The following is an 11502-nucleotide window of genomic DNA, read 5'->3' on the forward strand; positions in this document are numbered from 1 at the left end:
TCTCCTCTTTGCTCTTGTATTAAAAAAAAACAAACATTTTTAGTTAATTGGATTTTTTTTTATGTTAGTAAAGATGGAATTTTGTAATAAATTTAACTCATCCTTTCGTGCACTAGAGATTTTAATTTTTATACCAGTTTTTTGAATGACAGCATGTTATTTTTTATATCATATATGTCAGTGGCACTAACCTGTAAAAAAATTTAGAAAAAGTAAATCTCGAGATTAAGCAGTGTAAAATAACTGAAATTCTGTCATTTAATTCATTAATATAAAATATTTTAAAAACATTTTTAGTTAAATTTATATAATAAATCTTTTTATCTAGAATTCATTTCCAAATGACAACAAAATAAATCTCGCATAAACGTATTAAAAATAAGAAGCAATAATTTTGGGAAGCAGTCCACTGTTAATGGAATCAGGCTAAAATTTGATTCTGTGTTATCTGTATTTATTTACAATTTTATTAGCATTATAAAATATTCTAATAATAATGGTAAAACATTATTCCAAATATTTTAGTTTCATATTTTTTGAGTTTACATGAATGCAAACAGACTTTCATTCCAAATTTGATAGAAATTGACAATTTTGGCATGAATACTGAATTTCATTTGTCCAGCTTGTTGCACTTTTAATAGTACATTCCCAGACAGACATAATACAAAAAATTACTTAGAATAGTTAGAAACCTTGTTTACATAAAAATCTGGAAGCTATATCTTTTGATGGTTACAATACATTTCATCTGTATATATTTCACATATAAGAGGATAAAAATCTTATTGATAAGGAAATTTGAAGCTTTATTTGATCTTGATAATTAACTGTTGTAAGCGACTACTATTTATTTCACAAATTCATCTACAGCAATAGCATCATCAGTTGATGAAAAGATATTACGTCTCCATACTTCGGCCCAAGAGGTAAAAGATTTTTCATTACTGGAGTAAATATTTTTTTTTTTCACAGTCATGAATTCTTATAACATAGTTTCTCTTTGTCTGATGATCTTTAGTCTTTCAAAAATATTCTCTTGTTTTGTTTAAGAGCTTACAGTACTAAATTTTAAAAAATCTTTAGTTTTGTTGGTTTCATGCTTATTGGAGCTAACTCATGTTGTTAATTAAATAGTGAGAATTCTCTATGCTATTAAACCGGTTTTCAATAAATTCAAATTTTAAAAAGATTCATTCATTATATTTTTTCATCTTTTTGTAGTTTTAGAAAATTCCATTTTTTGCAAATAAGTCAAAAAGATTCTATCTCATTTGCATTTTGAATTACTTCCCAGAGAATATTTTTTCCCTTTCTTGCAAATAAATATAACATTAAAAAAAATTGCAGTAAAGTTTATGTGGAAGAATTAGTAAATTATAATTAAAGAAATTTCCAAATTCAAAACATATATTACATTATAAATATATCTAGTGTGTTTGCATTATTTGCAGGGCCATAAATTTACTTTTAAAAAAACACATGTCATTTCTGAAATCAATAATTGAAATAATCAGATGTTTATATTAATTATTTTTGAAAATTTAATAAAGCAGTTAAAAATAAATAAATTTTATTTCATTTTTCAATATACAGTTTTAACATGTGGTTTCATTTCTTAATATGCGGTTTTCACAATAGTTTGACCTTGCATTTTCATTTTCCAATATGCAATAATAACTAGTTTATGTTTTCAAATTATATTGTTTTTCCTGTTTTATTGAGAAACATTTTCCCAAATAATAGAAATCATTACATGATATTTTTTTTCTATCTATATTTTTTATCAAAGAAGACTAAAATGATATTTAGATATATTACTTAGAATATCTGTCAAATTTTACTGTTTTAGTTTATCATAGAAAAAGATTTTCTGGTTTCCAAGAATCCTAATTCCACAGCACATCGTCATGATGTTTGTCTATAGAAATCTATTTCATATATCAAACAATATATAATATTTATGAAAAACATATTTTGTTCAACAATAAATTTTAATTATCAATATAAACTTAAACATCCAAAAAATATTAAGTGTGAATTTTATATGACTTACAAAATATATAAATAACTCAGTAAAAATCACAGCATTAATATTGCATCCAAAGTATTCATTATCTTGTAAAAAGTTCTTCAATTTCAGCAACTTTCTTTGGACAGTCTGAAGTCAATACTTCATATCCATCACTAGTAATTAAGACATCATCTTCTATACGAATACAAATTCCTTTGTATTTTTCAGGGACTGCCATATTTTTTGGAATATAAACACCTGTTTCAAAAAAAAAAAAAAAAATCAAATTATAATGACATTTGGTGCATAGAATGCAAATTAAATGGGATGAAGTTAGATTTTTTTAAAGTTTTTATATAAGTTATTTAATAAAGTATGACATGATATTGAAAAATATTATCTCTGCTTAAAATTAGTCAATGACAACTAAAGGTGACAACACATAACATTATATTTGCCTAATCACTGGTGAATGAAAAAGCATGAATTTCTAATCGTCTAAGATCCATAAAAAAATTTTATGATGTTAAGCAATTTTCATTCTAAACATTGAGTCATATTACATAGATTACTCATAAACAGTATTTCAAATTCAATTCTTTTAACTTCTTTAGATGGAATTCAAAATTATCTAATTTGATAAAATAATATATTCTGCAAAAAAAAAAAAAAGAGTGTGAGAAAGAAAGAAAGAAACATTATTTCAGACAGTTTCAACAAGTAATCTATCTTTTGGAAAGTAAAGAATATTTTATCCGACTGGTTTTTTAAAAAACGATTGAAATAAATATGAATTAATTGTTTTGAAATTAAAAATAAAATCCCAAAAGTTTGATTATTTGGAAAGTTCTAGCAAGTTTCATTATCTAGGAAGTTTAAGTTATCATTTTTAGAGCTACTTGAATGGTGTACTTAAAAATGTAGAAGTAAGAAAATACTAATGGTTATAAATAAATAAAAAAAATTATTTTTGTATTATTTCTTTCTTTTTTTTTAAAGTTACAAGAAAATTTGAGATGATTTACAGAAATTTATCAGTTAAATGCTCTGTATCCATTGTCTCACTCAAAGATATTGGTTCTGATAACTATAGAAGTATCTGCCCAGATGTTAAAAATCTTTATATGGCAGAATAAAATACCTAGAAATTATTTTTTTTTCTTAATACCTTCCTTACCTACTTATTTTTTCTTATTTTAATCTGATTTCATATTACTATTAATACAAAAACCAAATATTTACTACAATAAACTAAAAATCCATAAACTGTTCTATAATTTTCATAAAATATTCTTACCAGGTTCTACAGTGACTACCATCCCTGGTTGCAAATGAATACCCCGAGATATTAAGCTAGTATCATGTACATCCATTCCTAAATAATGACTCACATGATGGGGGCATAATTCGAATCCAGCCTATATGCATAAAAAAACACATATATTTATTCCAGTTGCACTTTATATAGTTTTAGAATCAGAGAGAAAAAAATAGCTTCAAGTAAATCTTATTCCTAAGATTTACAATCAATAAAACTCTGTATATAAATATATACAGAAAATTTGAACTTGTGATATCATTATAAACTGTTGGCTTTATGTTTAAACAATTTCATTCTTTAAATTCTAAGACTACATTGGTTTGTCATATTCTGTAAATATCAACAAATTTTAGAAACATTTTGAACTTCACAGTTCATGTGTTATTCATCTGTTCCTGTCATAAAGAACAACTCTCATATTAGTAAATTATTAACCTCTGCCACAATAGTACAAGTTCTATATTAATAACACATTGGGGTTTCTCGCTATCTTGAATCCTTGATCTGTTAGGTTCCTTATCAATCTTTAAATAAATGTAATGCTAAATGCTGTTAATGTATCACAGCATACAAAAAAAAAAAAAGTTCTTTATACAGAATGCTTCCAAATTCATGTGACAAATTTTAAGGATAGGTTAGGCATGCAGAACTAACTATTTTTACAACGGAGCATGGAATCGTAAATACAAAAAGAAGTCACCACAAAAGGTTCTTTGTCAGCAAATTACAGGGTGATTATAAAATGAATCTCTAGTGATAGCTATTAAATGAATCCCTAGTGATAATATCATTCAAGAATTAATTAATGAATTAAAAAATTGAATTAATTAATTAATTCAAGAATTTTTTAATAAATTAAAAATTACTGTTTTCTTATAACATAAACATTTACATATTGAAAAGTTTTTAAAGGGAGAAAAAACAATGTTTGAGTGTCAGTAAAATTTTTCTTAATATATATATATATATATATATAAATTTTTATTTGCTGTACATAAATTTATAAGTTTACTGATTAGTATATCAAAACAGTTGTGTAAGCTTGACATACTTCAGCTAATTTTTCTTCAGGCACAGAATCAGGAATTATATTTAGTTTTTGAAATTCTTTCCCAAGTTTTTTGCACATAATCTTCATCAAATCATCTAAAGGTAATTTTGTTGCAAGCATTTCAATGAGTTCCTCTTGCACTGACAAAACAGCTTCATATACTTCTCTCTGAGGAGGAGTAAATTTTCCATTCACTGGCCATGTCCGAGCCATGTCACTAGCATAGCCATTATATTCACAGCCTATAATACAAAAGTAAAGAATATAGATAATGAAAAATAAATAATACAAAAAATGAAATAATTTATTCTTATATTTCTATCTATAAAAACTATTATCTATCTATAATATCTTCATTATTAACTTTCTCTAAAATAAATTTTCATAATACTTTGTACTGAAAAAAATGCATTATTGTTTGGATTCAAGATTTTTAAAAAAATGTATAGTAAAATAATTTACATAAGGTACATGCTAATACTGAATTAGGATTATTTAAAAACTGACTTAAGCATCATGGTAGGAAGATTAAGCTTATTTTTAGAAAAATATTGTGAACACAGCACATACAATAGATATAAAAATAAAGAAAAAGAAATAATTTTTTTGATAACTGAAATAAATTTTAAAAAGCTGTATTAAACACTAAGTTGTAAATATTAGAATTTCTACTTTCAATATCTATTACTAACTATTATAAGGTTCTTAATTATTCTACAAATTAAAAATATTAATTTTTATTATTTGCAAAATTGACAAGAGCCTTATACAAGTTGCAAGATAGTGAGTTGCAAATTTAAATGCAAATGAAAGCTAACAAGAAAGCTAGTAAGTTGATAATTTTTATGAAATATTATTAGGAATTTCTTTTTGTATTTTATTTTGTAAGAATGTACTAATAACTAATTTTTTTTAAAAGTCTGCAGTTAGGCATTAAAGCAGCCACAAATTGCTATCCTATATTTTAGAATAATATAAAAAAAGACATGCATTTCTGAAAATTTTAATTCAATTTCTGTAGTAATAAAAATAAGATGCTTTTCAACAGTTAGATAGCAGCAGTAGGAAAACATAAACATTAATGATAACTGACATTTTCCTGTATATATTAACAATTGTCATAATACACTATAAATTTAGATTGAAAAAAATTAGGGATCTTATTCAACTCTACTGGTTAAGGTTGTTATGCATAGCATACACTTTGAGCATTGGCAAGAAATGGAAAAGTACCAATTTTTAAAAATTTAATCTTGACTATTTCTACTTAAGCCAGTGAAAACAAACATGATCTCTTTTTGATCTCACCATTTATTATCCATTAAAAAAAATTCTAGAAATTTTTGAAAACTTGCAATTGTTGATTCTGTATTCTCTTATTGGTGACTTAGAATAAACTGATTAGAGCAGCAGATAATGAAAAACGGGGAAACTGGAATCAAATTCCATGCTTATGCTAGTATTATATGTTTATTTTATGTTATACTTATAATGATGAAAAGCAGAAGCCAAGAGATTTTCTTGAAAGTTTTCTCACAATTAGTAAAAATGATGGAAGTAGAGATTTACAAAATTGCATTCATTGGAAAGAAAAATATTCAGATACATAGAATCACATTTTTTTTTAAAACACACACTTTATTAGCTGATGAAATATTTAATTTTATTTATGCTACAGCAGCAGATTTAACAGTTAAGAAATAAAATTATCCTCATCTAGATTAAAGCCTGAATAGAGAAATTTTATGTTAAAATATTGCAGAAAATGCATTTTGGAATATTTAAATCACTGAATGATGAGATAAGATAAAAAGATAACAAAATTATGCAATTCAAAGCCAAGACCATCACTTCACTAGGCTGTTATTGAAATAAGAATTTGACAAGTTCTATTTCAAAGTGATTTAGGTAGGAAAGTTACAAAAAAAAAAAAAAAACTTTTATTGAAAATGATCTAGATGGGAGTGAAGTTTTGTGAATGGCATTTAATAAAATATTATGAAGACCAGGAATTTAAAAATCAATGCATTTGAAATAAAGATGCTCACATTTCTAGAGAATTTCTTGATTCACAACTATTCTGTATTAAATAAGTTTAACCGGAATAAAGTTTATGATTTAAAATGTACATCTATTTGAGGAGTAAAAAGTAGCTATCAAAAGAGTATGTGGAGAAATTTCAAATTAAATATTTTTAAATTTGTGTAGATCTGTGTTTGCACAGATTAGTAACAACAAAACAACATGTTCAAGTAACAACAAAAACAGGTGTGTGTAAGTTGAAAGATAAAATAATACTCGGATATGACAACAAAATATAACAGTTACAAAATAAAAAGAATAGACCTTATAAATCTCCTACCAGCATCCATTAAGACCAGTTCATTATCATTAATAATTTGATTATTATCAATGTAATGAATAACACTAGCCCTGTCAGCTCCACCAACTACTGGAGGAAAAGCAGCATGATCAGCTCCTAGTAAACGACATTCAAAATCCATTTTAGCTTCCAAGTGAGACTCATAAATCATTGGATGCGAAAACTTCATGACTTCTCTCATAGACAGAGCAGCTATCTTGCAAGTTTTTCTCATCAGTTCTGCTTCATTATCTGATTTAATAACTCGCATTTGATGAAGGGTAGATTTAGGAGTTTCCAACATTATACTTTTTGAGTTGGCAGCTATAAATTCTCTCATGGTATTATGCACCAAAGGGAAAGGTGTGCTTAAATAATCATACCAAATGGCACATCGTTTATTGCACTTAACAAAGGATGCTAGGAATTTTTCAAAATCGTTTGTATATAAAGCACTGTCCACACCCAAGAAATTCACTGCAGTTTCTACATCCATTTTCTCTCCTTCCCATTTAACTGAATGAGGAGATTGTCTAGGTATAAAAAGAACGGTTTTAACAAGCGGATTTGGCAGATCAGGTGATGTGTAAATAACCAACACACTGTTTGGCTCCTTGTAACCACATAGATACAAAAAGTCGGAGTTTTGTCGAAAGAAATAAGGTATCTTTTCTGTCATATTTACAATAGTGGCTGACGGAATGACAATTAAGTGAGAAAAGGAACTTTGAGTAGCTGAAAATTTTTGGTTAATAATCTCGACCATCCTGCGTCTTCTTCGGCTATACACATCTGCAGTAAAACCAGGAGTTATTTCGTTATTTTTCAAAAGATGAGGATGAGATGAAGCAGTTGGCTGAGAGTAAAGAATGTATTTAGAAGATGAGCTTATACTCCTAAAATTCCATTGCTTTTCGACAAATTTATTCATTATTTTCTTGAAATTCCATGATCGTAAAATATTTCCAGCACAAGAATAACACAAACTATTCATACTAAGATATAAATAAATTAATGTGAATAAAAATTATAACAGCAGTTTAAAAATCAACAGGCTACAGATAATAAAGTACATTAAAAAGGCAATGTTTATTTACTATTTTGAGACTCGTTAACCGGAGGACGCTTGAACCCCCCATTTGAAGTTGAAAGGGGGGGAGAAGTGGGGGAAAGCAGCACTGGAGGACGGATTTCATTCCGGTAGTGATGGAAATGGGGGAATCGATGTATGGTTGCTTACGGAAAAGCTTTTTTCGCCAACATTTGAAAATTTATTTACCCGCCAAGAATGAAGCGCATTTTTGGAATGTATAGGGTGGAGTGTGGACGAATGTCAGTTGGATCTATGATGAAGGCAGACCTTATTTATGCACGATCTTTTTTAATAAAAGAATAATACCGTGTTATAATTTATTTATTTTTGCTCATAATTAAGTTTTAGGAATCTAACTTTTGACTAGAAATTAATGTTGACTGTTGCTGAGAACAGTGAGTACTTGGGAAAGCTGAATTTTCTACAGGCGCCTTCTATTTATAATTAATTAAATGGCAAGAAACTAATATGTTAACTCATAATTAAATTCTATCTTCTATTGGTTTGTTAAATGAAATTTAAAGTTTTCACAAAGTAATGGAATGAACTTACAAGTTTCATTTAAATTCATAATGGAAGTTAAAAATGATGCTTTATTCGGAATACAAATTCGATGTAGTTTTAATTTTATTTCTTGCAATTTGGCTGTATTCATTGGAAAGTATTTTAGTTTTTTTATACTATTAAATTTAATGCCCATATTTTGTTTGTTTGTTGTTGTACAAAGCTAAATGTTTTTTTAAAAATTAGCTAAAATATTTTTTAAATGATGCTTTTAAAAAAATATATATATATGTTTACGTAATTAAGTAATAAATTAGTGTTATAGAACATTTAAAACATTTTTTATAACTGCAGACATGCTTTGATTTTGTTATTTGCTAGTATTTATAGTAGCAATAAAGCATTTATATTTTGTGGTCTAAAAATTGCAATAATAAAAATCTGTAATCTCTTTCTTGCAGTTTTGTCCATTCTTTTTTTTTTTTTTAATGTTGATAATGTGCATGATGAACTCTTTAAAATTTGTTTTCAAATTGAATAATTCATACTTGTAAAAATATGCATTGTAAAGATATATATATATAATTTTAGCTAAGTTTTTGATAAAATATGGCTTATTCTCTGTTAAGAAAGTATGATAACCAAAAATCCTTAAATGAATCATCAAAATATTCAATATTTTCTATTTAATAGAAACTATTTTTTTTTTGTTAAAATAAGATTTATATTGAATTAAAAATTATATGCATAAGCTGATTAATATTACATGATTTTAAAAAGTACTTTTTCAATACATATATTTTTTATACTAATTTATTAATTTTTTTTCATAAATGCTTAATATATTTATTTATGCATACAGCAATTTAATTCTTCTTTTAATGCTAAAAATCAGAATTTTGATTGAAAGTAGCCAAACTAAATTTGAAAAAGTAATAGAATCAATTATTTCTAATTATATGATTGGTGTAATAATATTTTAAAAGAAAATTTGTATTAAAAATTCTAATATCGTGGATAAATTTGTTCTAAATGTTGGAATTTTCTACTTTTATAATAATGCACAAAAGTTAAAACTTTTAAAGAAAATTTGGAATGTAATTTTTAATTTCAAAAAATAAAAATTATTTTTTAATTTAATATAAAAATATTAGTGTATTCTAAATTAGTCAATAGAATTTTCAATTAAATTGTAAAATATCATTTGTTAATTTTTGCATAATATTTAAGTCATATTTTATTCAACACTTACATTTTCTCAAGAAATTTTTTTTTCTTAGTTTTTTGAAATATAATTTCTTCTCATTTTGATTATCAATAATAATTCATGAAATAAAAATGATTTGCTTCACAAGCATTCATTATTGTAATATACAAATGTATATTAGTTAATGGTTTGGTTAACCAAACCATTAACAAAATAAACATTTACTCCACCTTAAAAAATGCTATACTAATATTGTTTTAACTGATTCAAATGAGTGGATAAATACCAAGTGATAAATAGTTCTGAGATATTGTGTAAAAAAAATTATAAAGGATGATGAAAATCCTTAAAATCTATAAAACTTATATAGTTTATATACCTACTTTATCTTTTAGAATTAAGGTTTTGACTAAATTATTAAAAAAGAATTTCTATGAGGATATAGAAAAAAAATGTTTTAGGGGAAAAAAAAAATTGGAAAATAATCTTTTTTGTTTTAAAGTAATGAATAATTACAATGGAATGATGAATTTTAACACTGTTTATGTTAAATTGAAAAAAATTATTTACAATTTAGAATCAATAATAAAAATAATCATAATCTCTGAATCAAATTATCTGCAAATTCATTTGTTCAATAGGAATTTAATAACTTGGAGAATATGACTTTAGTCACTTGGAGACTTTAAATCAACTTCCATTGTCCCCATTACAAAAACGTAAAGAAAGGCTAATTTCCAAAAATAATTTAGTATTGATTCAATTCACCTTCAGTAAAAATTTTAAACTACTAACGAAAGTAGGTTAAAACTGTATGAGTGGTTTACATATATCAATTGGATCAATAAAAGAAAATAGATGGCAATCAACTGAAGACAGATTTTATTCATTACAGAAAAAAGGATGGACAGAGAATGAATAATATCAGAAGGATCACAAAATATGTTCTGATCATTGTTTTGATGAAGGAGTTTGTATGAAACCAGTATTTTAAAAATCAAAGTAGTTTTGTACATTTTAAATGCAACTGAAAGAACTTCCTGGGCCATTGCATTCACAAAAGAAGAAAAAAGAAATCTTTTAGCATATGAAAGAGTAGTTGAACTTGGATATGTATCATATAATTGGGAACTTCTAAAGAGAACTTGACAGGAAAAAAAAAAAAAAATTTAATGAACAAAGAGAAAGCACAATCATTTACAATTGGTATTGATCAAGATATTGTATCAAAGCTGATAATCTATACAACTCCTCTCAAAATTCAAATTCTACCTCTAAAACATGATTCTTATTAATGCTTAAACCACAGCCTGAAAATTGGAAGGAAAAAAACTGTAAACAGTATTTTTCACTTTTATTTCGAATATCATTTTAAATAATAATAAAAAAAAATCTTTCTTTTTTTATTTAGTTAAAATTACTTTTTAAAAAATCTTCTACCTCATTATTATTCATTGTAACTAAAAAGAATTTAAATTAAGTATGTTAAATGTATGATGTGTTATTCTTTGTTTTTTTATTAATTTTTTAAAAATTTTATGAAATAAAAAAAATTATATGTTTCCCTCCCTTTCTCTCTTTTATCTTTATACTTTTTCTGCCTCTTTATAACATTAGCATATAAGATCATACAGTTTTTTTTTATATGAATACAATTAATTGAAAAATAAATAACCATTGTGGATATTTATCCTTAAAATTAGATACCTGAATACCATCACTAATCAACTCGCACTAAAAGAAAATTTTACTTTTGAAGAAAAATAATTATTTTGGGAATAAAAGAAACCTTGGTTAATGCTTCAGAAGAAAATTTCATAATTTCCAAATGTATTTTTTGAAGTTTTAAATACTAAATCTGAATGATAAAATGGTATTTTAACAAAATTTCGAATATGGCTGTGTTCATTTACCTAAGCATTTTTATTGAACAAATAAAATATCTTGAAG

General features: G+C 25.3%; 1 protein-coding gene across 1 annotated transcript; it reads right to left on the reverse strand.

The window, feature by feature from the left end:
• Positions 1-1458: 1458 nt before the first annotated feature.
• LOC129964224 (xaa-Pro aminopeptidase 3-like) lies at positions 1459-7857 on the reverse strand. Its single transcript, XM_056078946.1, has 4 exons — positions 6749-7857; positions 4387-4628; positions 3312-3432; positions 1459-2272 (listed from the first exon to the last, which is right to left on the reverse strand). The coding sequence occupies exons 1-4, from the start codon at positions 7740-7742 to the stop codon at positions 2115-2117; spliced, it is 1515 nt and encodes a 504-aa protein (XP_055934921.1). The 5' UTR covers positions 7743-7857; the 3' UTR covers positions 1459-2114.
• Positions 7858-11502: the final 3645 nt, after the last annotated feature.

This window comes from Argiope bruennichi, chromosome 3, assembly GCF_947563725.1.
Source record: "Argiope bruennichi chromosome 3, qqArgBrue1.1, whole genome shotgun sequence".
NCBI classification, from domain to species: Eukaryota; Metazoa; Arthropoda; class Arachnida; order Araneae; family Araneidae; genus Argiope; species Argiope bruennichi.

Excerpts from the sequence above, each read along its gene's own strand:
- LOC129964224 (XM_056078946.1), bottom strand. The coding sequence starts at position 7,742 with ATGAATAGTTTGTGTTATTCTTGTGCTGGAAATATTTTACGATCATGG. Across the intron at positions 4,629-6,748 it reads ACTGGTCTTAATGGATGCTG|GCTGTGAATATAATGGCTAT; the intron begins GTAGGAGATTTA and ends TTTGTATTATAG. Across the intron at positions 2,273-3,311 it reads GGTAGTCACTGTAGAACCTG|GTGTTTATATTCCAAAAAAT; the intron begins GTAAGAATATTT and ends TTTTTGAAACAG.